Source organism: Bufo bufo, chromosome 3 (genome assembly GCF_905171765.1).
Source record: "Bufo bufo chromosome 3, aBufBuf1.1, whole genome shotgun sequence".
Classification (NCBI taxonomy): Eukaryota; Metazoa; Chordata; class Amphibia; order Anura; family Bufonidae; genus Bufo; species Bufo bufo.
The window spans coordinates 5,879,785-5,905,854 of record NC_053391.1 but is presented as its reverse complement, the minus strand read 5'-3'; the positions used below and the strand labels follow the sequence as shown (position 1 = coordinate 5,905,854).

Genomic DNA, 26,070 nt, shown 5'->3' with positions numbered 1-26,070 from the left:
CATCAAGAGCTGCATTCACAATCCTGCTGTTACATGTATCTTATACTCTGATCGCTTCCAAAGCTGCATTCACAATTACTGTACTCCAGTCACATCAAGAGCTGCATTCACAATCCTGCTGTTACATTGTATCTTATACTCTGATCGCTTCCAAAGCTGCATTCACAATTACTGTACTCCAGTCACATCAAGAGCTACATTCACAATCCTGCTGTTACTTGCCTTGTACACAAATCACTCCCAGAGCTGCATCCACAGTTACTGCACTCCAGTCACATCAAGAGCTGCAGTCAAAATCCTGCTGTTACATTAGCGGTCTTGTGCTGTACACTGCTGAGGCCAGTAAGTGGATGCAGCAGTCATGGGTATACGGGCACGTCATCTCTGCTAAGTACACAGAGACGGGGCGGAGCTGGGTACAGTATCTGAGGGCTGTGGACCAGGGACTGTGCTCTCTGAGCAGTGCACTGGCGACATCTGGTGGCAGCTCCAGGTATTGCGGTTCTGAGTCTCACCCAGGCTGTTCACGACACTCTTGGGGGTGTCTGAAGGAAGGAGAGACCATGCACCAAGAGAAGCGCCTGTGGGAGCGCCTCATTCGCTGGTCCAGTGGGGGTGAATGACACTGGCTAACTGGTGCACCACCCTAGGCACCCAGTGAGAGGCGGAGCAGTGACACCCACTAGTTTGTGACGTATACTGTGTGAATGGACATCACATTGGCCTTCTGCATGAGCAGGTAGCTGGCACCTGTTGTGGAGGTCACTTCTGCACACACGTGCCATGTTTTATATGAACCGGGGAGCTGCTGCTGGAAACAAAGCCAGCAATATTGCTGCATCTCACTAGCTAGAAGTGGAAGTCATTGGCACTAGTCATACAACACCTCGGGTGGGGTCACACAGTGGAGAAGCATCATAGTTGAGATGAGCCTGGAGCTGAGGGGTGAAGACACCCGCCTAGTGAGTGCCTCCTGGAAGCAGCCAAAGCCTGCGTAAAAGTCAGGTCTGTGACCAAGATCAGCCACCCTGTCACACACGGCGAGGGTGCGGTACTGGGTGAAAGACCCTACAACAAGGCTTGTGAGAATGGAGATCCTGCAACCTGGGAGCAGCTGTCAGAGACTGTGCAGACTGTGCATCACATGGTGGTAATTGCTGCCGCTCTGAGGAGGCCACAGCCAGAGGGCTGACACCCATGGAGCTGGGTGTACTGCAACCAGAGGGAGTTGTTTGTGGGACTTTCCATTATACAAACAACAACCTTTATAAGGTGACACTCGGGGACAGAGGGGACGTCTCAGAGTCATAGATTTATCAGGGTTCTCTTTATTTAAAGGGGTAAAATTAGTTAAGAAGGAGTTAATTGCAAGTATCAGGATGTGCCTTCAGGGTGTGCCTGGCGTGGAGGTCCCGCCCATGAGGAACATCTCCACCTGCCTCTTCTTCCTCTTTCTATTTCTTTTTGCGTGCCTCCTTGCGTTGGAGCAGTATGGTGTCCATCCAGGTGGAGGTCAGCCTCCTGGCCTCCTCCCACTTGTAGAAGGGCTTGTATCCCATATCACTCTGGATTTTCTTGTAGGAGAAGGTGAAGGTGGTGTTCAGAAGGATCGCCAGGTGTCTGGTGAGAGGCGGCACAAATCTGAAGAAAGGACGGAGTAGGAAACTGACCAACTCCATCATGGAGGCCATAAAGTAGAGCAACGGATAGGGCATGAGCAGCCTGTCCTCCACCCGCAGGCCCAGCTCCTTGCCCAGTTCATGGTTCAGGTCCGAGTAGCTCATGTGGGGGGTGTCATCACAGATGTAGTAGAATTTCCCTGCAATCTTCTTGACACCGTCCGGGTCTTTCATTGCCCGAGCGGCCAGGATATGGGCCCATGCCACATTTCCCACATAGACCGGATTGACCAACGCTTCTTTCTTGGAGATTCTTTTGAAGACTCCCCCATTCTGAAACACCTGGTCAAGGTGCATCTGGAGAAACTGAGACCCTTCTCCAAAGATGTAGGTGGGCCGCAGTGAGCAGGTCACCAGGGACCACCCATTGTGGAGTTCCCGACCATTGGCCCGCAGCACGGCCTGCTCCGCCCGACGCTTACTCTCTCCATAGTAGAAGCCTAATTTACCCTCGTAGACCATCTCCTCGTCTCCATTCACTACGGGGTCCCCACGAGTATTGGGCCCCACCACCTCCATACTGCTGGTGTAGAGGAGGTACCGCACATTGTTCTGGAGACAAGACTCCAGGAGCAGCTCCGTGCCTGAAACGAGAGGACGAGAGAGACGGCGTGTGAGAGAGACAGAGTGTGAGAGAGACAGAGACAGAGTGTGAGAGAGAGAGAGACAGAGTGTGAGAGAGACAGAGAGAGACAGAGTGTGAGAGAGACAGAGAGAGAGAGAGACAGAGTGTGAGAGAGAGAGACAGAGAGAGAGAGACAGAGAGACAGAGTGTGAGAGAGAGGGGGAGAGAGAGAGAGGGGGAGAAAAAAGAGAGCGACAGAGAGAGACAGAGGGGGAGAGAGAGAGGGGGGGAGAGAGACAGCGTGTGAGAGAGAGAGAGGGGGAGAGAGACAGAGAGTGTGAGAGACAGAGAGTGTGAGAGAGACAGAGACAGAGTGTGAGAGAGAGAGAGAGACAGAGTGTGAGAGAGAGAGAGAGACAGAGAGACAGAGTGTGAGAGAGAGGGGGAGAGAGAGAGAGAAGGAGAAAAAAGAGAGCGACAGAGAGAGACAGAGGGGGAGAGAGAGAGGGGGGGAGAGAGACAGCGTGTGAGAGAGAGAGAGGGGGAGAGAGACAGAGAGAGTGTGAGAGACAGAGAGTGTGAGAGAGAGAGACAGAGTGTGAGAGAGAGAGAGACAGAGTGTGAAAGAGAGAGACAGAGTGTGAGAGAGAGGGGGAGAAAAAAGAGAGCGACAGAGAGACAGAGGGGGAGAAAGAGAGGGGGGGAGAGAGACAGCGTGTGAGAGAGAGAGGGGGAGAGAGACAGAGAGAGTGTGAGAGACAGAGAGTGTGAGAGAGACAGAGTGTGAGAGAGAGAGGGGGAGAGAGACAGAGAGAGAAAGACAGAGTGTGAGAGAGAGAGGGGGAGAGAGACAGAGAGAGTGTGAGAGACAGAGAGTGTGAGAGAGAGAGACAGAGAGAGAGAGACAGAGTGTGAGAGAGACAGAGAGTGTGAGAGAGAGAGAGAAGGGGAGAGAGAGAGAGAAGGGGAGAGAGAGAGAGACAGAGAGAGGGGAGGAGAGAGAGAGACAGAGTGTGAGAGAGAGAGACAGAGAGAGAGAGAGAGAGAGAGAGACAGAGAGACAGAGTGTGAGAGAGAGGGGGAGAGAGAGAGAGGGGGAGAAAAAAGAGAGCGACAGAGAGAGACAGAGGGGGAGAGAGAGAGGGGGGGAGAGAGACAGCGTGTGAGAGAGAGAGAGGGGGAGAGAGACAGAGAGAGTGTGAGAGAGAGAGAGAGGGGGCGAGAGAGAGAGACAGAGAGAGGGGGAGACAGAGAGAGACAGAGTGTGAGAGAGGGGGGAGAGAGAGAGGGGGAGAGAGAGACATAGAGAAGGGGAGAGAGAGACAGTGTGTGAGAGAGAGAGGGGGAGAAAAAAGAGAGCGAGAGAGAGACATAGAGAAGGGGGAGAGAGAGGGGGAGAAAAAAGAGAGCGACAGAGAGACAGAGAAGGGGTGAGAGAGAGGTGGAGAGAAAGAGATGGACACAGAGAGGGGAATAGAGACAGGGTGAAAGTAAGAGAGAGAGAGAGAGGGGTAGGGTAAGAATGAGGGGGGAGAGAAACAGAGGGTGGGTGAGAGAGAGAGACATAGAGGGGGGAGGAAAAAAAGAGAGAGAGAGAGACATAGAGAAGGGTAGAGAGAGAGAGACAGACAGAGAGGGGGAGAAAAAAAGAGAGCGAGAGAGAGATATAGAGAAGGGGAGAGAGAGAGACAGAGAGGGGAATAGAGACAGGGTGAAAGACAGAGAGACAGATGGAGAGTAAGAGAGAGAGAGGGGTAGGGTAAGAATGAGGGGCGAGAGAAAGAGAGACAGAAAGAGAGAGAAGACAGTGGACAAGAGAGACAGAGAGGGAGAGAAAGAGAGAGGATGAGAGAGACAGAGAGGGAGAGAAAGAGAGAGGCAACGAGAACAAGAGGACATGAAAAAGACAGATATGACAAGAGAGACGGAGCAAGAGAATGGAGAGGACGAGAGAGAACAGACAAATAGAGGTAGACAGAGAGGACAACAGAGAAAAAGAGAATGAGAGAAAAGAAAGGGAAAAGACAGTAAGAGACCGAAAGACAGAGAGAAAGGAAGAGAGAAAAATGATAGAAAAAGAGACAGGAAGAAATAAGCAAAGGGAATGAGACATCCATTCCCTGCAGCTGCAGCCCCCTCCTCTCCCCCAGCCTCCAGTATACTCCTGTATCGGCCTCTGTTCTCACCGTGGAGGTTGATGGACATCAGGGTCTCCTTGTTGACGTGGCCGGTGGTGTCTATGACGGCTGCGGTGTGTATGACCAGGTCCACTCCCTGGCAGCATCTGTCCAGGAATTCTGCATCGCGGATGTCTCCTTCTAGAAGCTTCACCTGGATTTTACTCTGGAACCCTGAGGAATACACAGAGGTAGAGAGAGTGCGGCTGGAGGCTGGAGACAGGAGGCTGGAGACAGGAGGCCCTAGACAGGAGGCAGGAGACAGGAGACAGGAGGCTGGAGGCAGGAGACAGGAGGCCGGAGACAGGAGGAAGGAGGCCGGAGACAGGAGGCTGGAGACAGGAGGCCGGAGACAGGAGGAAGGAGGCCGGAGACAGGAGGCTGGAGACAGGAGGCCGGAGACAGGAGGAAGGAGACAGGAGGCTGGAGGCAGGAGACAGGAGGCAGGAGACAGGAGGCCCTAGACAGGAGGCAGGAGACAGGAGGCTGGAGGCAGGAGACAGGAGGCCGGAGACAGGAGGAAGGAGGCCGGAGACAGGAGGCCGGAGACAGGAGGCAGGAGACAGGAGGCCGGAGACAGGAGACAGGAGGCAGGAGACAGGAGACTGGAGACAGGAGGCTGGAGACAGGAGGCAGGAGACAGGAGGCCGGAGACAGGAGGCCGGAGACAGGAGGCAGGAGACAGGAGGCTGGAGACAGGAGGCTGGAGACAGGAGGCAGGAGGCAGGAGACAGGAGGCCCTAGACAGGAGGCAGGAGACAGGAGGCCCTAGACAGAAGGCTGGAGACAGAAGGCTGGAGACGAGACAGGAGGCCGGAGACAGGAGACAGGAGGCAGGAGACAGGAGGCCGGAGACAGGAGGCTGGAGACAGGAGGCTGCAGGAGACAGGAGGCTGGCGGTTCTGGGGAGTCGGGATACTTGTAAGGTAATAAATGATGTGGGGTTTATTACATGGTTTACGTCCCTGTAAGGGCAGCCATAAGGACCTCCACCCCATAGACGCTGTATCCAGTCATGTCCCAGGAGTTACCCAACTGTGCGGAGGTCACTATAGACTGCCTTAATGAGAGCGCTAAACATCTAGGACTGGCGGGAGAGAGAGAGCAGTTCACCCGCCTTCTTGAGGCATTGCACTGAGACCAGAGACAGGCGAGTACGGGGTACACGGGGCAAAGGGCACACTGCTGTCATTAGGAGGGCGCAGTGTGGGGCGCAAAGAGAGTTTAGTATTTAGGATGCCGATGTGTAAGTAAAGCAAGAAGACATCAAACTCTGCAAAGCTGTATCATGGCCGGGAGAAGTCATCATGGTGGTCTGAACCAGATGGAGAAGAACTCTGGAGGGCGCTGGAGTCACTGCTGTGAAGAAACTCCCAGCATAACATTACACTTGTCCAGTACAAACTGGGAGCTGCAGTCTCGGACCGAACATGACAGGGGATAACCTGACTATGAAAATGGTCTCTGTAATGGGCGTGGTTCTGGTGCTGTATTTATGTAATGGACTTGGTTCTGGTGCTGTATTTATGTAATGGACTTGGTTCTGGTGCTGTATTTATGTAATGGGCTTGGTTCTGGTGCTGTATTTATGTAATGGGCTTGGTTCTGGTGCTGTATTTATGTAATGGGCTTGGTTCTGGTACTGTATTTATGTAATGGGCTTGGTTCTGGTGCTGTATTTATGTAATGGGCTTGGTTCTGGTGCTGTATTTATGTAATGGGCTTGGTTCTGGTACTGTATTTATGTAATGGGCTTGGTTCTGGTGCTGTATTTATGTAATGGGCTTGGTTCTGGTGCTGTATTTATGTAATGGGCTTGGTTCTGGTGCTGTATTTATGTAATGGGCTCGGTTCTGGTGCAGTATTTATGTAATGGGCTTGGTTCTGGTGCTGTATTTATGTAATGGGCTTGGTTCAGGTGCTGTATTTATGTAATGGGCTTGGTTCTGGTGCTGTATATATGTACTGAGCTTGGTTCTGGTGCTGTATTTATGTAATGGGCTTGGTTCTGGTGCTGTATTTATGTAATGGGCTTGGTTCTGGTGCTGTATTTATGTAATGGGCTTGGTTCTGGTGCTGTATTTATGTAATGGGCTTGGTTCTGGTGCTGTATTTATGTAATGGGCTTGGTTCTGGTGCTGTATTTATGTAATGGGCTTGGTTCTGGTGCTATATTTATGTAATGGGCTCGGTTCTGGTGCAGTATTTATGTAATGGGCTCGGTTCTGGTGCAGTATTTATGTAATGGGCTCGGTTCTGGTGCAGTATTTGTGTAATGGGCTTGGTTCTGGTGCTGTATTTATGTAATGGGCTTGGTTCTGGTGCAGTATTTGTGTAATGGGCTTGGTTCTGGTGCAGTATTTGTGTAATGATCTTGGTTCTGGTGCAGTATTTGTGTAATGATCTTGGTTCTGGTGCAGTATTTGTGTAATGATCTTGGTTCTGGTGCAGTATTTGTGTAATGATCTTGGTTCTGGTGCAGTATTTGTGTAATGATCTTGGTTCTGGTGCAGTATTTGTGTAATGATCTTGGTTCTGGTGCAGTATTTGTGTAATGATCTTGGTTCTGGTGCTGTATTTGTGTAATGATCTTGGTTCTGGTGCTGTATTTGTGCTGTTCCTTTCATATTGAATTTCTGCACTGTATTATTTCTTGTTTTACCTATGTTGTTTAAATCTATTGTTCTCTGCTGCCATCTGCTGGCCGGAATTTGTATGCTGCACGCCTCGTTCGTTGTCTATAAAGTTTTATCTCTGGGCGTGGTTTAGCAGCCTTGGGCCTGGTCACTTCCTGTAGCCTTTTTCAGTGCTGCATTCCTTTGTGGCTGGAGACACACACCTCGGCTTGTGAAGGCATCAGTTTTTGACCAGCAGTTGCCTCAGAAAAGACATCCACATGACAGCATCTACTGCATTCCTGTATTGTATCACTGTATGTCACTGCTCTGGATCAAATAAAGCCACGTTTGATTGCATCCTCATGTCTACGTCTGGATCCATCTAACCTGAGCGTCTCCCGGTCCGGTCTGCTCCACTGCTTGGATACGAAGGTAGGCCAGTCACAAAGCCATTATCAGTTACACCTTCATTCGCCTTCATGTGGGGACAGAACAGTCAAAAACTGCCTTAAAGCCTTGTACCCCAGTCAATATCTGTCTGAATGTCCAATGCCGGCTGCAGGTTCCCTCAGAGCCCAGGGCCACACTCAGGAACCTCCCCTGCAACAGGCCCACTCCCAGCAAATCTGCCCGGCAACAGTGCACGTCCCATAAGCCTAAGGGGGAGCACGGCGTGTCCGCAGTAGATATACTCTCGCCTGGAAGTCCTCCACTACTCGCCAAGCCACTTTCCACATCCTATATTAACCCTTACTCGCATGATATAAGAACTGTTCACGCACGCGGGGCCTCCCTCAAACCAAAACCCCGCAATTCACTTAAATCACCTTGGGAAACTCATCGGGGTGCCTCATCTGAGCCGCACTGCAATTTTCAGCCCCCAATTCAAAAGTTCGATTTCTTAAAGAGACAGCGCACCTTAAATCAAAATGTCCGAAAAGGACCTTGTACAGTTCCCCAGCGATGAAACAAAGCAAATGCAACCTGATACTGATCATTATGAAGAGCTGGAGGTAGAACCCACACTTCCAGCAGACCAAGTCACGCGACCAAGGCGCTCTCTCAAACCAACTATAAAGGTCACGGAAAACTATCACACCATGAAAGATGAGCTATGTGACAACCTGGAAGAGCTATGGGGACGAGTTTCCTCCCTCATATCAGGACTTAAGTCCTCCTCAGGCGATGCCACCAGTTTACAAGTTGCCGTCGGGCGGCTGAACGCAGCCCATGAAAGATACAAGAGACTGTCCACAAGGTATATAACCTTTCTAAAAGACTCTAATATTGAAGAAGCCCCGTCAGAATTGTGCAAGGCAGAATCAATAGACAGACAAAGAGACGCCATGGTGCTGGATGCTAAAGATAAAGTGGAACTCCGCATCTCTCATTTGCAAGAAACTAGATCACACAGATCGCATTCATCAAAACATTCCTCGCGGTCCTACAGATCATCATGCTCTAGAAGCTCCGCCCTGAGCGACAGATTACTAGAGGCCCGCATAAATGCAGAGCAATCCAAAGTGAGGCGTTCCTTCACCGAAAAAGAAGTCCTTGCGAGGGCAGAGGCACAGACGGTGGCCAAGAGGGCAGAAGCGGAGGCGGCGGCCAAGAGGGCTGAAGCGGAGGCGGCGGCCAAGAGGGCTGAAGCGGAGGCAGAAGCCAAGAGGGCTGAAGCGGAGGCGGCGGCCAAGAGGGCTGAAGCAGAGGCGGCGGCCAAGAGGGCTGAAGCGGAGGCGGCGGCCAAGAGGGCTGAAGCGGAGGCAGAAGCCAAGAGGGCTGAAGCGGAGGCGGCGGCCAAGTGGGCTGAAGCGGAGGCAGAAGCCAAGAGGGCAGAAGCGGAGGCAGAAGCCAAGAGGGCTGAAGCGGAGGCAGAAGCCAAGAGGGCTGAAGCGGAGGCAGAAGCCAAGAGGGCTGAAGCGGAGGCAGAAGCCAAGAGGGCTGAAGCGGAGGCAGAAGCCAAGAGGGCAGAAGCAGAGGCAGAAGCCAAGAGGGCAGAAGCGGAGGCTCGAATAAAGATCCTTGAATCACAGAGGGAAGAGGAAATTGCATTAGCAAAAGTAAGACTACTTGAGCAAGCATTGAGCCAAGGCTTTGATTCAGTCTGCTTGCCACCAGAGGAGACAGACGATCCAGCTGATCGCACCAGCGACTACGTACTGAAACAGTTATCTGCACCACCCCCAGTGTGCAGTACTGTCCAAGCCAACACTGAAAGTCAGCTCTACCTGCAGTGGCAGTGACACCCACAGCACCCGAGCAATCCAATAACAGTCGCCCAGACGCGCCCTCTCAAGGGCAGTTATTACAGCAAGATGGCTACCAGGTGTTTCCTCGCCTACCTCCACAGCTCAAGCAGCAGTCATCAGAATCTACAGAGGCTAGACCACAGCTCAACCCTGCAGCAACATCATTCTACCCGGAAGCATCTCACCCTTTCACGCCACGCAGCCTATACGCCCCAGGGGCATCACAAGTTGTCATGGCAACAAGCAGTGAGAAATCAGATATGTCTGAGTTTGCCAGGTTTATGGTGAGCAGAGAGCTAATTAACACCAGTCTCTCAAAATTTGATGACCGTGCGGAGAGCTACAGAGCCTGGAAGGCAACCTTCAAAGCCGCCATCGCCAACCTCAACCTAACCGCAGAGCAGGAGCTCGACCTCTTGATCAAATGGCTGGGCCCAGGCTCCACAAATCGCATCAAGAGCCTTAGAACTGTCTATGTGGGACAAGCAGAAGCAGGTCTCGCTGCAGCCTGGCAGAGACTCGAACGCACCTTCGGCAGTGCAGAAGCAATAGAGAAGGCACTATTCAGGAGACTGCAGAACGTCCCCAAGATCAGTCTCAAGGATGTCCATAAGCTTCAGGATTTAAGTGATTTGCTCATGGAACTGGAGCTCGCCAAAAGAGACCCTCGTCTGTCCGGGCTGTGCTACCTAGATACAGCCCATGGGGTGAACCCAATTGTCGTGAAGTTACCATACAGCCTGCAAGAGAAGTGGGCGGCATCAGTCTCAAGGTACAAAAGAGTGCATGACGTCACTTTTCCCCCATTTATTCATTTCTGCAGATTCATCGATGAACAGTCCCAGATGAGGAATGACCCCAGCCTCGACTTCCTGGAGTTCAATACTACAGCCTCAGTGACACCATCATCAAGGTATGAAAGTATTGTACATAAACACAGAGACTTTAAGAGCAGCGTGAATGTTAGAAAGACTAACCTACCATCATCTGCAGTACCCACTGGTAGACAGTACACTACCTCATCAGGAGACAAGGCCTTCAATCGTGAATGTCCCATTCATAAAAAAACACACTCACTGAACAAATGCAGAGGATTCAGATCCAAAACCATACAGGAGCGCAAGAAAGTCCTCACCGAGCTTGGGGTATGTTTCAGATGCTGCGCTTCATTGGAGCACATGGCTAAGGACTGTAAATCCATTATCAAGTGTGAGGAGTGTCATAGTGATAGACATGCCTCAGCTATGCACCCAACTCCACTCACAAGGGATTCACCTGCTGCTGTCACCACCAGTCCTGCTCAAAGTCATGGCGGGGAGCCCCAGAACCACGCTAACACAGCCACCGCTGTTTCCTGCTCATGCTCGGACGTATGTGGGGAGGGCCAGAGTGAGAAATGTTGTGCCCGCATATGCCTAATCAAGGTCTACCCGGAGGGGCTACCAGAAAAGGCAGTAAAAATGTATGCCATCATTGACGACCAAAGCAACCGCTCCCTAGCAGGACCTAAATTCTTTGAAGCCTTTGGAATAAAGGGACCGTCAGAACCCTACATCTTAAACACCTGCTCGGGTCGCATAGAGACTAGCGGCAGGAGGGCACAAGGATTCATCGCTTGTTCCGTCAGTGGAAATACGGAAATACCTCTACCGACTCTGATCGAATGCGATCAAATACCCAACCATAGGGATGAAATTCCTACCCCGGAAGCTGCATTTCACCATCCACACCTAAGGCACCTAGCCAACGTTATCCCACCTATGGACAACAACGCCGAGATTCTACTCCTGCTTGGCAGAGACAATCTAAGGGTACACAAGGTGCGTCAACAGTGTAATGGTCCCGACTATGCACCATACGCCCAGAGACTGGACTTGGGATGGGTAGTCATAGGAAATGTATGCTTGGATCAGCCAAAAATCCACTCATTCAAAACGTACGTGCGTGGAGATGGACACACAACTTGCATTAAGCCTTGCCCTCATCACTATGAGGTGAAAGAGAAGCCTCCAGACCTCATACAACCACCTGACGACATTCCTCCCTTTGCTGACAACTTGGGAAGATTAGTCTTTCACACAAGCAAGGACGATGATAAAGTAGCTTTGTCAGTAGAGGACAGAGAATTTATCAAGATAATGGACAATGAGTTCCTTAAAGACGAAACCAATCACTGGGTTTCTCCATTACCCTTCCGAGCTACCAGGGTGAGACTCCCGAACAATAGGGAACAAGCTCTGTCTAGATTTAACTCTCTTCAGCGTACCATGAACAGTAAGCCTGAGATGAGAGAACACATCGTTACCTTTATCGACAAAATATTCCGCAACAACCATGCAGAACCAGCTCCATCCTTAGGGAAGAACGACGAGTGCTGGTACTTGCCTTCATTTGGAGTGTATCACCCATGGAAACCTAATCAAATTAGGGTTGTTTTCGACTCAAGTGCCAAACATCAAGGTGTATCGCTTAATGATGTCCTTCTCACAGGTCCTAATCTGACGAATAACCTAGTTGGAGTGCTGATGAGGTTCAGAAAAGAGCTCGTTGCCATCACCGCTGACATTGAACAGATGTTCCACTGTTTCGTAGTCAGAGAGGACCACCGGAATTTCCTCAGGTTTCTGTGGTACAAGAATAACGACACCAACGCAGAGATGGCAGAATATCGTATGAGGGTACAAGTATTTGGAAACAGCCCTTCACCTGCCGTGGCAACTTACGGCCTTCGGCGAACTGCATTAGAGGGAGAATCCGAGTACGGTAAAGACGCCAAAGACTTTGTAGAAAAGGACTTCTACGTAGACGATGGACTCAAATCACTACCCACTGAAGAAGCGGCTATCGATCTGCTCAAAAGGACTCAAAGTATGTTGTACCAAGCTAAACTTAGACTACACAAAATTGCTTCAAACAGCCTGGCCGTTATGAGGGCCTTCGAATCAGGCGATCATGCACCAGGATTCAAGGACATTAACTTGGGACTGGACAGTCCACCTGTGCAGAGGAGCTTGGGCCTCAGATGGGATCTCTCGGCTGACTCTTTCGGTTTTCAGATAAGTTGTGCAGACAAGCCATTCACAAAATGAGGCGTCCTATCAGTGGTAAACAGCCTATTTGATCCGCTGGGATTTGTAGCGCCCATCACCATACAAGGTAAATCTCTACTGAGACAGTTTTCTGAAACAGTCAAGGATTGGGATACCCCACTTCCCTCCGAGAAAGAGCAACAAACCGAAAGGATTGACTGGCCTATCGGACTAATTTCAAAGGTTTTCCCTAGCAAGGATGGCAAGGTCCGGAAGGTGGAGTTGAAGATCTTCAGGAAAGGCGAGCTTAAAACGTTCTCAAGACCAATCAACGAACTCATTTTAATATTGCCCATCGAGAACGTCCCTGCAGGGTGAACAGGACTGTATCAAGTTTCGCAGATCTTCTCCATTCCAAGTTGGAAAACAGGACTAAACTATGTTTTGCATTCTAACATGTTTTCTTTTACAGGTTGTTTATATTTTATGGACATTCGTCATAGTGAAATCCCCAAAGTGAATTTCAGACGGGGAGTGTGCTGTTCCTTTCATATTGAATTTCTGCACTGTATTATTTCTTGTTTTACCTATGTTGTTTAAGTCTATTGTTCTCTGCTGCCATCTGCTGGCCGGAATTTGTATGCTGCACGCCTCGTTCGTTGTCTATAAAGTTTTATCTCTGGGCGTGGTTTTAGCAGCCTTGGGCCTGGTCACTTCCTGTAGCCTTTTTCAGTGCTGCATTCTTTGTGACTGGAGACACACACCTCGGCTTGTGAAGGCATCAGTTTCTGACCAGCAGTAGCCTCAGAAAAGACATCCACATCACAGCATCTACTGCATTCCTGTATTGCATCACCGTATGTCACTGCTCTGGATCAAATAAACCCACGTTTGATTGCATCCTCATGTCTATGTCTGGATCCATCTAACCTGAGCATCTGCCGGTCCGGTCTGCTCCACTGCTTGGATACGAAGGTAGGACAGTCACAAAGCCATTATCAGTTACACCTTCATTCGCCTTCATGTGGGGACAGAACAGTATTTATGTAATGATCTTGGTTCTGGTGCTGTATTTATGTAATGAGCTTGGTTCTGGTGCTGTATTTATGTAATGGGCTTGGTTCTGGTGCTGTATTTATGTAATGAGCTTGGTTCTGGTGCTGTATTTATGTAATGGGCTTGGTTCTGGTGCAGTATTTATGTAATGGGCTTGGTTCTGGTGCATTATTTATGTAATGGGCTTGGTTCTGGTGCTGTATTTACAGTTGAAGCAAGAAGTTCACATACACTATATACAAAGACACATCTGCATGTTCTTCTCATATCCAGGGCCGGCGCCACCAGTAAGGTGACTAGGCAGTCGCCTAGGGTGCAATTTAGCAGGGGGCACCCGGTGCGGTTAAAAAAAACAAACAAAATGTTTATAAGTTAACTTATAGCGATTAAACTGGGGCTCCGATCGAAACTGCCGCTCCGCTGCCACCAATGATTTCAATTAGGGGGGGAGGAGGGGAGGCCGCACTGGACACCAATGATTTTATTAGGGGGTGGGGGGGCCGCACTAGCCACCAATGATTTTAATACTGGGGAGGGGGGGCCGCACTGACCACCAATGATTTTAATACTGAGTAGGGAGGGGGGTCTGCAGCACCTGAGGGGTTAATTGTGCAGCACCTGAGGGGTTAATTGTGCGGATCACAGCCCCCTGTAAGAGATCAGGTGCTGCCAGGCAGCAGGGGGCTGTTATGTCCACAGTTCTCAGTATATTCTAACTTGAAGCGTCCCCATCACTATGGGAACGCCTCTGTGTTAGAATATACTGTCGGATCTGAGTTTTCACGATCTAACTCAAATCCGATGGTATATTCTCACATAGAGGCGTTCCCATGGTGATGGGGACGCTTCAAGTTAAAATATACCATCGGATTGGAGAAAACCCAGACCCGATGGTATATTAATATTACCCGAACACCGAACCCGAACTTTTACTGAAATGTTCGGGTTCGCTCAACCCTAGTCCTGGAGGGGTGTTTGGGTGGGAGCACTGAATGGGGTGGGAGGTCCGATAGGTATGTGGGGATGGGAGATCTGGGAGGGGGGGCCCATAAAATTTTTTGCTATGGGGCCCAGTCATTTCTAGCTACGCCCCTGATTGGTAAGATTGGGCGGGCACTGGAGCGATAGAGCGCCCTGCTGTAGGAGAAGCCGACGGGAGATGAAAGGAGGAGAGGCCAGCTCCTGGTGGTGTCGGGCACATGGCGCAAGCATGGCGGTGGAGGATCTGACTGAAGCCTAAAGACCAGACATCAAGGTAGACCTGCAGAAGAAGGTGACAGCGCAGTATGTGATGTATACATGTGTGTGATCATCACATACTGCACTACATACATTACACACATGTATACATCACATGCCCCCTCACAGTAATAATGCCAAGATATGTGCCCTCTTTACAGTAGTAATGCTCACACATGCCCCCTCACAGTAGTTATGCCCTGATATGTGCCCTCCTCACAGTAGTTATGCTCACACATGCCCCCTCACAGTAGTTATGCCCAGATATGCGCCCCCTCACAGTAGTTATGCCTTGATATGTGCCCTCCTCACAGTAGTTATGCCCAGATATGTGCCCCCTCACAGTAGTTATGCCCAGATATGTGCCCCCTCACAGTAGTTATGCCAGATATGTGCCCCCTCACAGTAGTTATGCCAGATATGTGCCCTCTTTACAGTAGTAATGCTCACATGTGCCCCCTCACAGCGTTTGCATTTCTTTCTGGCAAAGCTACCTGGTTCCGGCCCGCGAAATTTATACCAAGTTTAGTGCGGCCCTCAGACGAAAAATGGTTGGGCACCACTGCTTTAAACCATTCCGGACCGCCCCTCTGATGACGTCATGTGTTCGGAAGCTTCTGCTTCCGACATGTGCACATCAACCCAAGAAGAAAAGCAAAAGACCTTGTGAAGATGATGGTGGAAGCTGGTGAGATTGTGTCACTATCCACAGTGAAACGAGGACTGTATCATCATGGGCTCAAAGACCACTCTGCCCGGAAGAAGCCATTACTTCAAAAGAAACCCAGATTAATGTCTGCAAATGACCACAGGAACAAAGACCTACATTTCTGGAGACATGTCCTGTGGTCTGACCAAACTAAAACAGAACTTTTTGTCCATAATGACCATCGTTACGTTTGGAGGAAAAAGGGAGAAGCTTGGAAGCCTAAGAACACCATCCCGACTGTGAGACGCGGGGGCGGCAGCATCATGTTGTGGGGCTGTTCTGCTGCGGGAGGGACGGGTGCACTTCACCAAATAGATGGTGTCATGAGGGAAGAGGATTATGTGGAAATACTAAAGACATCAGTCTGGAAGTTAAAGCTTGGGCGGAAATGGGTCTTCCACATGGACAATGACCCGAAGCGTACTGCCAGACTGGTTACACAGTGACTGAAGGACAACAAAGTCAGTGTTCTGGAGCGGCCATCACAAAGCCCTGATCTCAGTCCTATTGGAAATTTATGGGCAAAGCTGAAAAGGCAGCGACCAACAGACATGGATCCGTTACACCAGTTCTGTCAGGAGGAACGGGCCCAAATACCGACCAACTATTGTGAGAAGCTGGTGGAAGGACGTCCAAAACGTTTGACCCAAGTCATACAGTCTAAGGGCAATGGAACCAAATATTAACCACCTCCTGTCACACTAACGCCGATAGGCGCCACTGCGGCAGCACTCTCATGTCTCGATGACGCCATTAACCCCTGATCACCCCATATAGACTCCCTGATCACCCCCCTGTCATTGATTACCCCCCTTGTAAGGGTCCCTCATCACCGCCAGTTACTTAGCTACTTGTTAGGTAGTTAGCGCCCACAGCACCGCGGTCACCGATTAGTCGCTGATTAGCGTCATCGCTGTCGCTAATCAGCACTAGTACTATATAGTATCTGTAAGTGATCAATACTGATCGCAATCAGATCTATATAAGTACATTAGGGTCACCTTAGGCTCTACAAAAAACGCAGTGTTCGCCCGATCAGGCCTGATCTTGTGCGCACACTTGCGTTCAGTCCGCCCCACCGCAGTGACAGTTTTTTTTTCTGATCACTGCAAAAACACCGTAAAATCGCTGCGCCGCTATAAAGATCACTTTTGAGCTTTTTGGATCTTTATTAGCGGTCGCAGCTTTACTTCACAAGCACTCCTTTTTGCTAGGTAGGTTTGATCTTTTTCACGGGTAGTCTCAGAGGAAAACCCCCTAAATTTAGTGAGCCCAAAATGTCAAACAAGGGGTATTCCGCTGAAGAGGCCTACAGGATTCTGGCCGTGATGGATTAAAGCGATGGGGACGCCTCACCCGCTGAATCCAGTGGTTCAGAATATGGACCTGTAGACAGCGGTGGCACTCTAACCGCTAGCGAAGATGATGAGGTTGAGGTCCCTGCTACGGTCAGGCGTACCCGATCCCATGTCAGTGTTCTTCATACCCCGCGTGATGAGCCTCATTTGCAGCAGAGTGGTGCTGGCGCTGATCTTGTTTATGGTGCGGCATACACCAGCAGCGCAGCACACCCTGGACCTTCTACCAGCACCGCCGTATTCCCTGGTGAAGTGGCGAGCACCAGAAGGGCAGTTCCAGCTGGTACGGTGGCACGTGCAGTAACTCCCCCGTCGCAGCCACCGCGTTCACAGGCCCGTAGAGCCCTTAGTCTCCCAGAGGTGCTGGCAAATCCCAATTGGCACTCCCCTGCTTCCGCCGCACCCGTATTGCCCCCTTTCAGTTTTTTGAGCTGTTCTTCACCGCGGATCTCTATGACTTAGTTGTGGCAGAAACCAACCGCCGCACAGTATATAACCGCCACACAGTATATAACCGCCAAGCTTCTATGCCCAGCGTTACCGGTGGAAACCAGTCACAGTTTCAGAATTTAATTTTTTTTTGGGCCTTATCCTCAGCATGGGTCTAACTAAAAAAAATGTATTGCGGTCCTATTGGTCTAAAGACCCAATGCATTACATGCCCATGTTCTCTGCACGTTTTGAGGTCATCATGCGCTTTATGCATTTCGCTGCCAATAACACCCGTCATCCAAGAGGCCACCCTGCTTATGACCGGCTCCACAAGATTCGGCCCCTCATAGACCGTTTGTCATCCAGGTTTGCAGATGTGTATACCCCCAATCAGAACATCTGCATAGACGAGTCCCTAGTACATGTTACCGGGCGCCTTGGCATAAAACAGTACATCCCCAGCAAGCGCGCCCGGTATGGGGTCAAACTGTATAAGCTCTGTGAAAGGGCAACAGGCTATACGTATCGTTTTAGGGTCTATGAGGGAAAAGACTCAAAACTGGAGCCGGTCTGATGTCCTGACTACCTGGGGAGCAGTGGCAAGATTGTCTGGGACTTGGTGTCACCCTTACTCCACAAGGGGTACCACTTATACGTGGACAATTTTTACACAAGCGTGGCCCTCTTTCGGCACTTACATCTAGTCGGAATTCAATGCTGTGGCACCGCACGACCTAGTCGCCGGGGCTTCCACCAACGGCTCGTTAGTACCCGACTTGCACGGGGGGAGAGGGCTGCCTTGTGTGACCAAGAACTGCTCGCGGTGAAGTGGAGGGACAAGACGTTTACCTTCTGTCCACCATTCACGCAGACACGACTGGAGTCATTGAGAAACCCCTCTCTGTCCAGGACTATAACCTTCACATGGGAGGGGTGGACTTCAATGACCAGATGTTGGCTCCCTATATAGTTTCCCGCCGCACCAGACGCTGGTATAAGAAGGTGTCTGTATATTTAATTCAATTGGCGATGTATAATAGTTTTGTTCTCTACAGTAAGGCTGGGAGAACGGGATCCTTCCTCAAATTCCAGGAAGAGATAATTTCGGAACTCCTGTATCCAGGAGGGTCCGTGCCCCAAGTCCCTGATGTAGTTAGCCGGCTACATGGCAGACACTTCCCGTCTGTCTATCCTGGTACCCCAACTCACCGTTCCCCAAGAAAAAGATGTCGTGTCTGTAGCAGGGCTGGAATAAGGCGTGACACCACCGTTTTTTGTCCTGACTGCCCTGACCAGCCTGCCCTATGCTTAGGGGAGTGTTTCCGGAAGTACCACACACAGGTACACTATTAGTGTAGGGATCACGTCCCACAGGACAGGCACACAGGGGTCTTAGGGCCCTTTCACTCACAGCTGCCACAAACCTCTCCTTTCACCTGGGATAAAGTGCATAACGTACTTCGCCACATCTCTGGACGATTTGCGCTTTGCACATTGTCCCATGGGGAAGGAGAGGTTTGTCCTATAAAAGTTAAAAAAACAACAACAAAAAAGTTAATGTTCTGTTTCAAATGTTATATAAAGTTTATAAAAGTTGATGTTAATAAATTTATTGCGTTGCGGCCTGTTTTTTTGTTTTGTTTTTTTTACCTTCCAGGTGGACCATCCGATCGACCAGCTGCAGCACTGATGTGCATTCGGACAGAAGCATTGCGCTGCTGTCAGATTACACACAAGTCGGTGTATGCGGCGCTGCAAGACGAGATTTCTCCTCTGCAGTAAAAGATGCGTTTGCCGAGGCTTATGAGCTGAGGAGGCGGCGGTGTTCATATACTTTGGCAAACACTTTGTGTATAAAAAAATAAAAAAATTTCCAGCAATGATTTATTCATCCACATTGATTGATGTGAATGGAGAAATCTGGTTTGCCAGGGCATACGGGCTAAGTGGGTATGGATGTTGGGCGGAGCTCCTATGTCCTGGCAGACACCTTTCCCCCTCCTTTTTTTTTTCAGATTGATCGATGCGAATGAAGAAATCTGTGCCGTTCATTTTTTTCTTTCAGCCCAGCGGCTGAACGGAAAAAAAAAATCTCATTACCCGTATGCTCAATATAAGGAGAATAGCAGAAACTCCTAATGCTGGGCATACATGTAATGATTGCGGAGACCCTCAAATGCCAGGGCAGTACAAACACCCTAAATGACCCTATTTTGGAAAGTAGACACCCTAAGGTATTCGCAGGGGGGCATATTGAGTCCATGAAAGATTGAAATTTTTGTCACAAGTTAGCGGAAAGGGAGACTTTGTGAGAAAAAAAAAAAAAAAATCAATTTCCACTAACTTGTGCCAAAAAAAAAAATCTTCTATGAACTCGCCATGCCCCTCACGGAATACCTTGGGGTGTCTTCTTTCCAAAATGGGGTCACATGTGGGGTATTTATACTGCCCTGGCATTTTAGGGGACCTAAAGCGTGAGAAGAAGTCTGGGATCCAAATGTCTAAAAATGCCCTCCTAAAATGTACTCATTGGAATTTTGGCCCCTTTGCGCATCTAGGCTGCAAAAAAGTGTCACACATCTGGTATCGCCGTACTCAGGAGAAGTTGGGCAATGTGTTTTGGGATGTATTTTTACATATACCCATGCTGGGTGAAAGAAATATCTCTGTAAATGAGAACTTTTAAAAAAATTTTTATACAAAGTTGTCAATTTACAGAGATATTTCTCTCACCCAGCATGGGTATATGTAAAAATACATCCCAAAACACATTGCCCAACTTCTCCTGAGTACGGCGATACCACATGTGTGACACTTTTTTGCAGCCTAGGTGCGTAAAGGGGCCGAAAGTCCAACAAGTACCTTTAGGCTTTACAGGGTTGCTCACAATTTAGCCCCCCCCCAAAATGCCAGAACAGTAAACACACCCCACAAATGACCCCATTTCGGAAAGTAGACACCCCAAGGTATTCGCTGAGGGGCATAGTGAGTCCGTGGGAGATTTTTATTTTTTTTGCCAGAAGTTAGCAGAAATGGAAACTTTATTTTTTATTTTCTCATAAAGTGTCATTTTCCGCTAACTTGTGAAAAAAAGGTAAATCATACATGAACTCACTATGCCCCTCCGCGAATACTTTGGGGTGTCTTCTTTCTAAAATGGGGTCGTTTTGGGGGTATTTATACTATCCTGCCATTCTAGCACCTCAAGAAACATGACAGGTGCTCAGAAAGTCAGAGCTGCTTCAAAATGCGGAAATTCACATTTTTGTACCATAGTTTGTAAACACTATAACTTTTGCGCAAACCAATAAATATACACTTATTGCATATTTTTTTATCAAAGACATGTAGCACAATAAATTCTGACACAAACTTGTATAGAAATGTAATTATATTTGAACAATTTAACCAGAGAAAGTTAAAAATACCCTTTTTTTGAGAAAATTGCGGCCTATTTTGATATCGTAAAAACGAAAAATCTCAGCAGCAATCGAATACCACCAAAAGAAAGCTGTATTTGTGAGAAGAAAAGGAGGCCAAATTCATTTGGGTGGTAAGTTGTATGACCGAGCAATAAACTGTGAAAGTAGTGTAGTGCAGAATTGTAATAAAGGGCCTGGTCACTGGGGGGGTATAAACCTGTGGTCTTTAAGTGGTTAATGAAATGTATGGAAACCTTTGACTTTGCAGAAAGTAATAAAAATGCCTTAAAACATTCTCTGTCTCTTTATTCTGGCATTTGGCAAATAATAATAATCCTAACCGACCAAAAACAGGGAACTTTCTTCTGATTTCATGTCAGATATTGAGAAGAAGATCCAGATGGGTCTCCTTATATGTGATCGCCTTGGTTCTGGTTCTATATTTCTGTAATGAGCTCGATATAACACCGAGTCCGCACTACTGCACTTCTTATATAGTAGATCAGCAAATCAAATAATGTAAACCACAGCATTCAAAATTCTACTGCACCAGTATCATCCTGTAAACGGCTCTCCCATCATCAGCCGCTATTGGTGAATAGAGGACCAGCTGGGAGTTTATTTCTTATCCTGCTTCCTGACTAAATCTATGACATAATCCTATCGCCTCCTCTAGAGAGAGTTCAGTACAGAGAGTTTCTAGCTTCACTTCAAAAGGCACTGACTGCATAAAGCAAAAACTCTACCTAGTGGTGGCTGTATAATCTGTATGTAGTGAGCTCCCTCTAGTGGTGGCTGTATAATCTGTATGTAGTGAGCTCCCTCTAGTGGTGGCTTTATAATCTGTATGTAGTGAGCTCCCTCTAGTGGTGGCTGTATAATCTGTATGTAGTGAGCTCCCTCTAGTGGTGGCTGTATAATCTGTATGTAGTGAGCTCCCTCTAGTGGTGGCTGTATAATCTGTATCTAGTGAGCTCCCTCTAGTGGTGGCTGTATGATCTGTATGTAGTGAGCTCCCTCTAGTGGTGGCTGTATGATCTGTATGTAGTGAGCTCCCTCTAGTGGTGGCTGTATAATCTGCATGTAGTGATCTCCCTCTAGTGGTGGCTGTATAATCTGTATGTAGTGAGCTCCCTCTAGTGGTGGCTGTATAATCTGTATCTAGTGAGCTCCCTCTAGTGGTGGCTGTATAATCTGTATGTAGTGATCTCCCTCTAGTGGTGACTGTATAATCTGTATGTAGTGAGCTCCCTCTAGTGGTGGCTGTATAATCTGTATCTAGTGAGCTCCCTCTAGTGGTGGCTATATAATCTGTATCTAGTGAGCTCCCTCTAGTGGTGGCTGTATAATCTGCATGTAATGAGCTCCCTCTAGTGGTGGCTGTATAATCTGTATGAAGTGAGCTCCCTCTAGTGGTGGCTGTATAATCTGTATGTAGTGAGCTCCCTCTAGTGGTGGCTGTATAATCTGTATGTAGTGAGTTCCCTCTAGTGGTGGCTGTATAATCTGTATGTAGTGAGCTCCCCCTAGTGGTGGCTGTATAATCTGTATGTAGTGAGCTCCCTCTAGTGGTGGCTGTATAATCTGTATGTAGTGAGCTCCCTCTAGTGGTGACTGTATAATCTGTATGTAGTGATCACCCCCTAGTGGTGGCTGTATATTCTGCATGTAGTGATATCCCTCTAGCGGTGGCTGTATAATCTGTATATAGTGAGCTCCCTCTAGCGGTGGCTGTATAATCTGTATGTAGTATACTCCCTCTAGTGGTGGCTGTATAATCTGTATGTAGTGAGCTCCCTGTAGTGGTGGCTGTATAATCTGTATGTAGTGAGCTCCCTCTAGTGGTGACTGTATAATCTGTATGTAGTGAGCTCCCTCTAGTGGTGGCTGTATAATCTGTATCTAGTGAGCTCCCTCTAGTGGTGGCTGTATAATCTGTATGTAGTGATCTCCCTCTAGTGGTGGCTGTATAATCTGTATCTAGTGAGCTCCCTCTAGTGGTGGCTATATAATCTGTATCTAGTGAGCTCCCTCTAGTGGTGGCTGTATAATCTGCATGTAATGAGCTCCCTCTAGTGGTGGCTGTATAATCTGTATGAAGTGAGCTCCCTCTAGTGGTGGCTGTATAATCTGTATGTAGTGAGCTCCCTCTAGTGGTGGCTGTATAATCTGTATGTAGTGAGCTCCCTCTAGTGGTGGCTGTATAATCTGTATGTAGTGAGCACCCCCTATTGGTGGCTTTATAATCTGTATGAAGTGAGCTCCCTCTAGTGGTGGCTGTATAATCTGTATGTAGTGAGCTCCCTCTAGTGGTGACTGTATAATCTGTATGTAGTGAGCTCCCTCTAGTGGTGGCTGTATAATCTGTATGTAGTGAGCTCCCTCTAGTGGTGGCTGTATAATCTGTATGTAGTGAGCACCCCCTATTGGTGGCTTTATAATCTGTATGAAGTGAGCTCCCTCTAGTGGTGGCTGTATAATCTGTATGTAGTGAGCTCCCTCTAGTGGTGACTGTATAATCTGAATGTAGTGAGCTCCCTCTAGTGGTGGCTGTATAATCTGTATGTAGTGAGCACCCCCTATTGGTGGCTTTATAATCTGTATGAAGTGAGCTCCCTCTAGTGGTGGCTTTATAATCTGTATGAAGTGAGCTCCCTCTAGTGGTGGCTGTATAATCTGTATGTAGTGAGCTCCCTCTAGTGGTGGCTGTATAATCTGTATGTATTGAGCTCCCTCTAGTGGTGGCTGTATAATCTGTATGTAGTGAGCTCCCTCTAGTGCAGGCTGTATAATCTGTATGTAGTGAGCTCCCTCTAGTGGTGGCTGTATAATCTGTATGTAGTGAGCTCCCTCTAGTGGTGGCTGTATAATCCGACACTGATATATCCTCCAGAGACATTACATCATATGTTTGATATAGAAGAAAGACAGCTCACCGCCTTGTAAATTCGCTTGCACGGGAAGGGATCGCTCCCACTATAAAATCAAAATAAATCCCAGCAGGCGTATCGATTTTTTCTTCAATGCTTTATTCCATACACAGATTGATCCATATACAGGATGCGTTTCGGCCCGTCCAGCCTTCCTACAATCTGTGTATGGAATAAAGCATTGAAGAAAAAATCGATACGCCTGCTGGGATTTATTTTGATATTACATCCTATGAGACTGACATCAGCCGCTCCTCTTATAACGCTCCAGCACTGATATAACCTCCAGAGACATTTCATCATATGTGACTGATATCAGCCGCTCCTATTATAACGCTCCAGCACTGATATAACCTCCAGAGACACTACATCACATGTGACTGATATCAGCCGCTCCTCTTATAACGCTCCAGCACTGATATAACCTCCAGAGACATCACATCACATGTGACTGATATCAGCCTCTCCTCTTATAACGCTCCAGCGCTGATATAACCTCCAGAGACATTTCATCATATGTGACTGATATCAGCCGCTCCTCTTATAACGCTCCAGCGCTGATATAACCTCCAGAGACATTTCATCATATGTGACTGATATCAGCCGCTCCTCTTATAACGCTCCAGCACTGATATAACCTCCAGAGACATTTCATCATATGTGACTGATATCAGCCGCTCCTCTTATAACGCTCCAGCACTGATATAACCTCCAGAGACATTACATCCTATGTGACTGATATCATTCCATCTCTGATTTATGTTGGTGAATTAACCCTTAAGCACATGACCGTGTACTGGCCGTGCCCGTGCTGTGGCCTGCAAATTGCGGTCCGCAATGCACCGGCACCGACCGTGGGCCAACCGAATGCGGATCGCGACCCCATTCACTTGAATGAGGACCGCGATCCGTCTTTTCCACAAAAATATAGAAATATCCCTATCTTGTGTGCGTGAGCAAGATAAGGAACGTATCACTCTATCACAGTGAGGCCTCCTGCACACGACCGTATGGTTTTGCGGTCCGTATTAAACGGATCCGTTTTAGTAGTGTTTTCTTTTCTGTTACGCTTCCGTTCCATTTTACTGAAGCGTACAATGTTTAAACAGTGAGAACATAAAAAAATTTTGGGCTGGGCATAGAATTTTCAATAGATGGTTCCGCAAAAACGGATATGGAGGACATACGGAGTACATTCTGTATGCATTCCTTTTTTTTTTTTTTTTGCGGACCCATTGACTTGAATGGAGCCTCGGAATGTGATTTGCGGGCAATAATAGGACATGTTCTATGTTTGAACTGAACGGAAATACGGAAACGGAAGTTCGTTTTTTTTTAAGGATCTATTGAAATGAATGGTTCTGTATACGGAACACCAAAAAACGGAACGGAAGAGGAAAAAAAATATATATTTCAAGTATAGTTCTTGTTGAATCCTCTCTCCTTACTCCGTACCATCTCTCGGCGCACCGCACGAACACCAGGGACCCTGCCTCCTACCACCAAGGGCACCTCAACCACCGTCTGGTGGGAGTCGCTGCGCCCCCCGAAGGAGCTGGTGCTAACCCTTTCTTCAGAAGAGTGAGTAATACTACTACCCCCATCAGCCCAGATATTGCCCCTGCGGACCCGGCCGCCTGCATTCCTCAGGGTGGCGTCGGCCCCGTTACCCGGTACTTACGGTGGCAGGTGTGCAGGAGCTGGCCGCTCAGGGTCTTGTCCATGGCTCTGACTTCTCCCAGACGCTCCTCTTCCTCCAGTAACATCTGCACGATGCGGAGTCCCACAAAGCCGCTGGCCCCGGTCACGAGGCAGGAGAGCCCCGACAATGTGCCGCTCATGGTGACCGCAGGGTTGTCGGAGCAGTGTGCACTGGAACGTGGAGGGCTGGAGAAGACAAGACGGATCAGCAGGGGGCGCAGGGTATAAGAAGGGCCACACCCCCACAATCCTGAGGAAGGTCAGATCCGTGACGGCCCCCAGCCTGCACGACTGACATGGGAACCCCGGACCCAACAATCCCCCGATAAACGTCACGTTTCTGGAAAGCTGGGTGACAACCAGTACGGTCACCGCTAGAGCTGTCGGCCCCAGTAACGAGGCATCTTCATGGCTCTGGAGCCGGAGGGCGACCACTAAGGGAACTGGAAGGGTCGTCAGCGTGACACTGACTGCGAGGTTCTGCGTCCCGGCCCTTTAAATTCTTGTTTACTTGTCTCTTGATGATTAAATCCACGAGACAGAGAAGACGGATCATTATAAGGATGTGACCCTGAGGGGCCCGAGGGCGTCATATACATACATCACATGATGCCTGAATGCTCGCTCCTGTGTACCACCAGACAGTGCCAAATAACACCGCCACACTGTCTGAACCACAGCTGTTAGCACATATAATGTCAAGGTAATACCGGCATACACTGCCTAAATAATACCGCTATACAGTATCCATATAATACTGATACTTCATAGGAGAAAATCTCCATTCAGTGTATTATACGACCACCGCACAGCATCATACACTGCACGGTATAAAACGTCTGCTCTGCCCAAGTAATACTGCCATACAGCGTCCATATAAGGCTATATGGAAATATGAAAGGAACA

At 48.7% G+C, this 26,070-nt stretch overlaps 1 protein-coding gene across 2 annotated transcripts; it reads right to left on the bottom strand.

Annotated features, from left to right (window-relative positions):
- Positions 1–1,303: 1,303 nt before the first annotated feature.
- Positions 1,304–25,833, bottom strand: LOC120994332 (3 beta-hydroxysteroid dehydrogenase/Delta 5-->4-isomerase-like). Of its 2 annotated transcripts, XM_040422804.1 has the most exons (4): positions 25,496–25,833; positions 25,145–25,455; positions 4,431–4,595; positions 1,304–2,263 (listed from the first exon to the last, which is right to left on the bottom strand). In XM_040422804.1, the coding sequence occupies exons 2-4, from the start codon at positions 25,302–25,304 to the stop codon at positions 1,455–1,457; spliced, it is 1,134 nt and encodes a 377-aa protein (XP_040278738.1). In that variant the 5' UTR covers positions 25,305–25,455; positions 25,496–25,833; the 3' UTR covers positions 1,304–1,454. The 2 variants fall into 2 exon arrangements, with proteins under 2 accessions (XP_040278738.1, XP_040278737.1); XM_040422803.1 differs by having other exon boundaries at positions 25,145–25,833.
- Between the last annotated feature and the right edge of the window lie 237 nt (positions 25,834–26,070).

Bases quoted from the DNA above. Each gene is read 5' to 3' on its own strand.
- LOC120994332 (XM_040422803.1), bottom strand. From the start codon at position 25,304: ATGAGCGGCACATTGTCGGGGCTCTCCTGCCTCGTGACCGGGGCCAGC. The intron at 4,596-25,144 runs GTAAGTACCGGG...TGTATTCCTCAG, and splicing joins GCTCCTGCACACCTGCCACC to GGTTCCAGAGTAAAATCCAG. The intron at 2,264-4,430 runs GTGAGAACAGAG...CTCTCGTTTCAG, and splicing joins GATGTCCATCAACCTCCACG to GCACGGAGCTGCTCCTGGAG.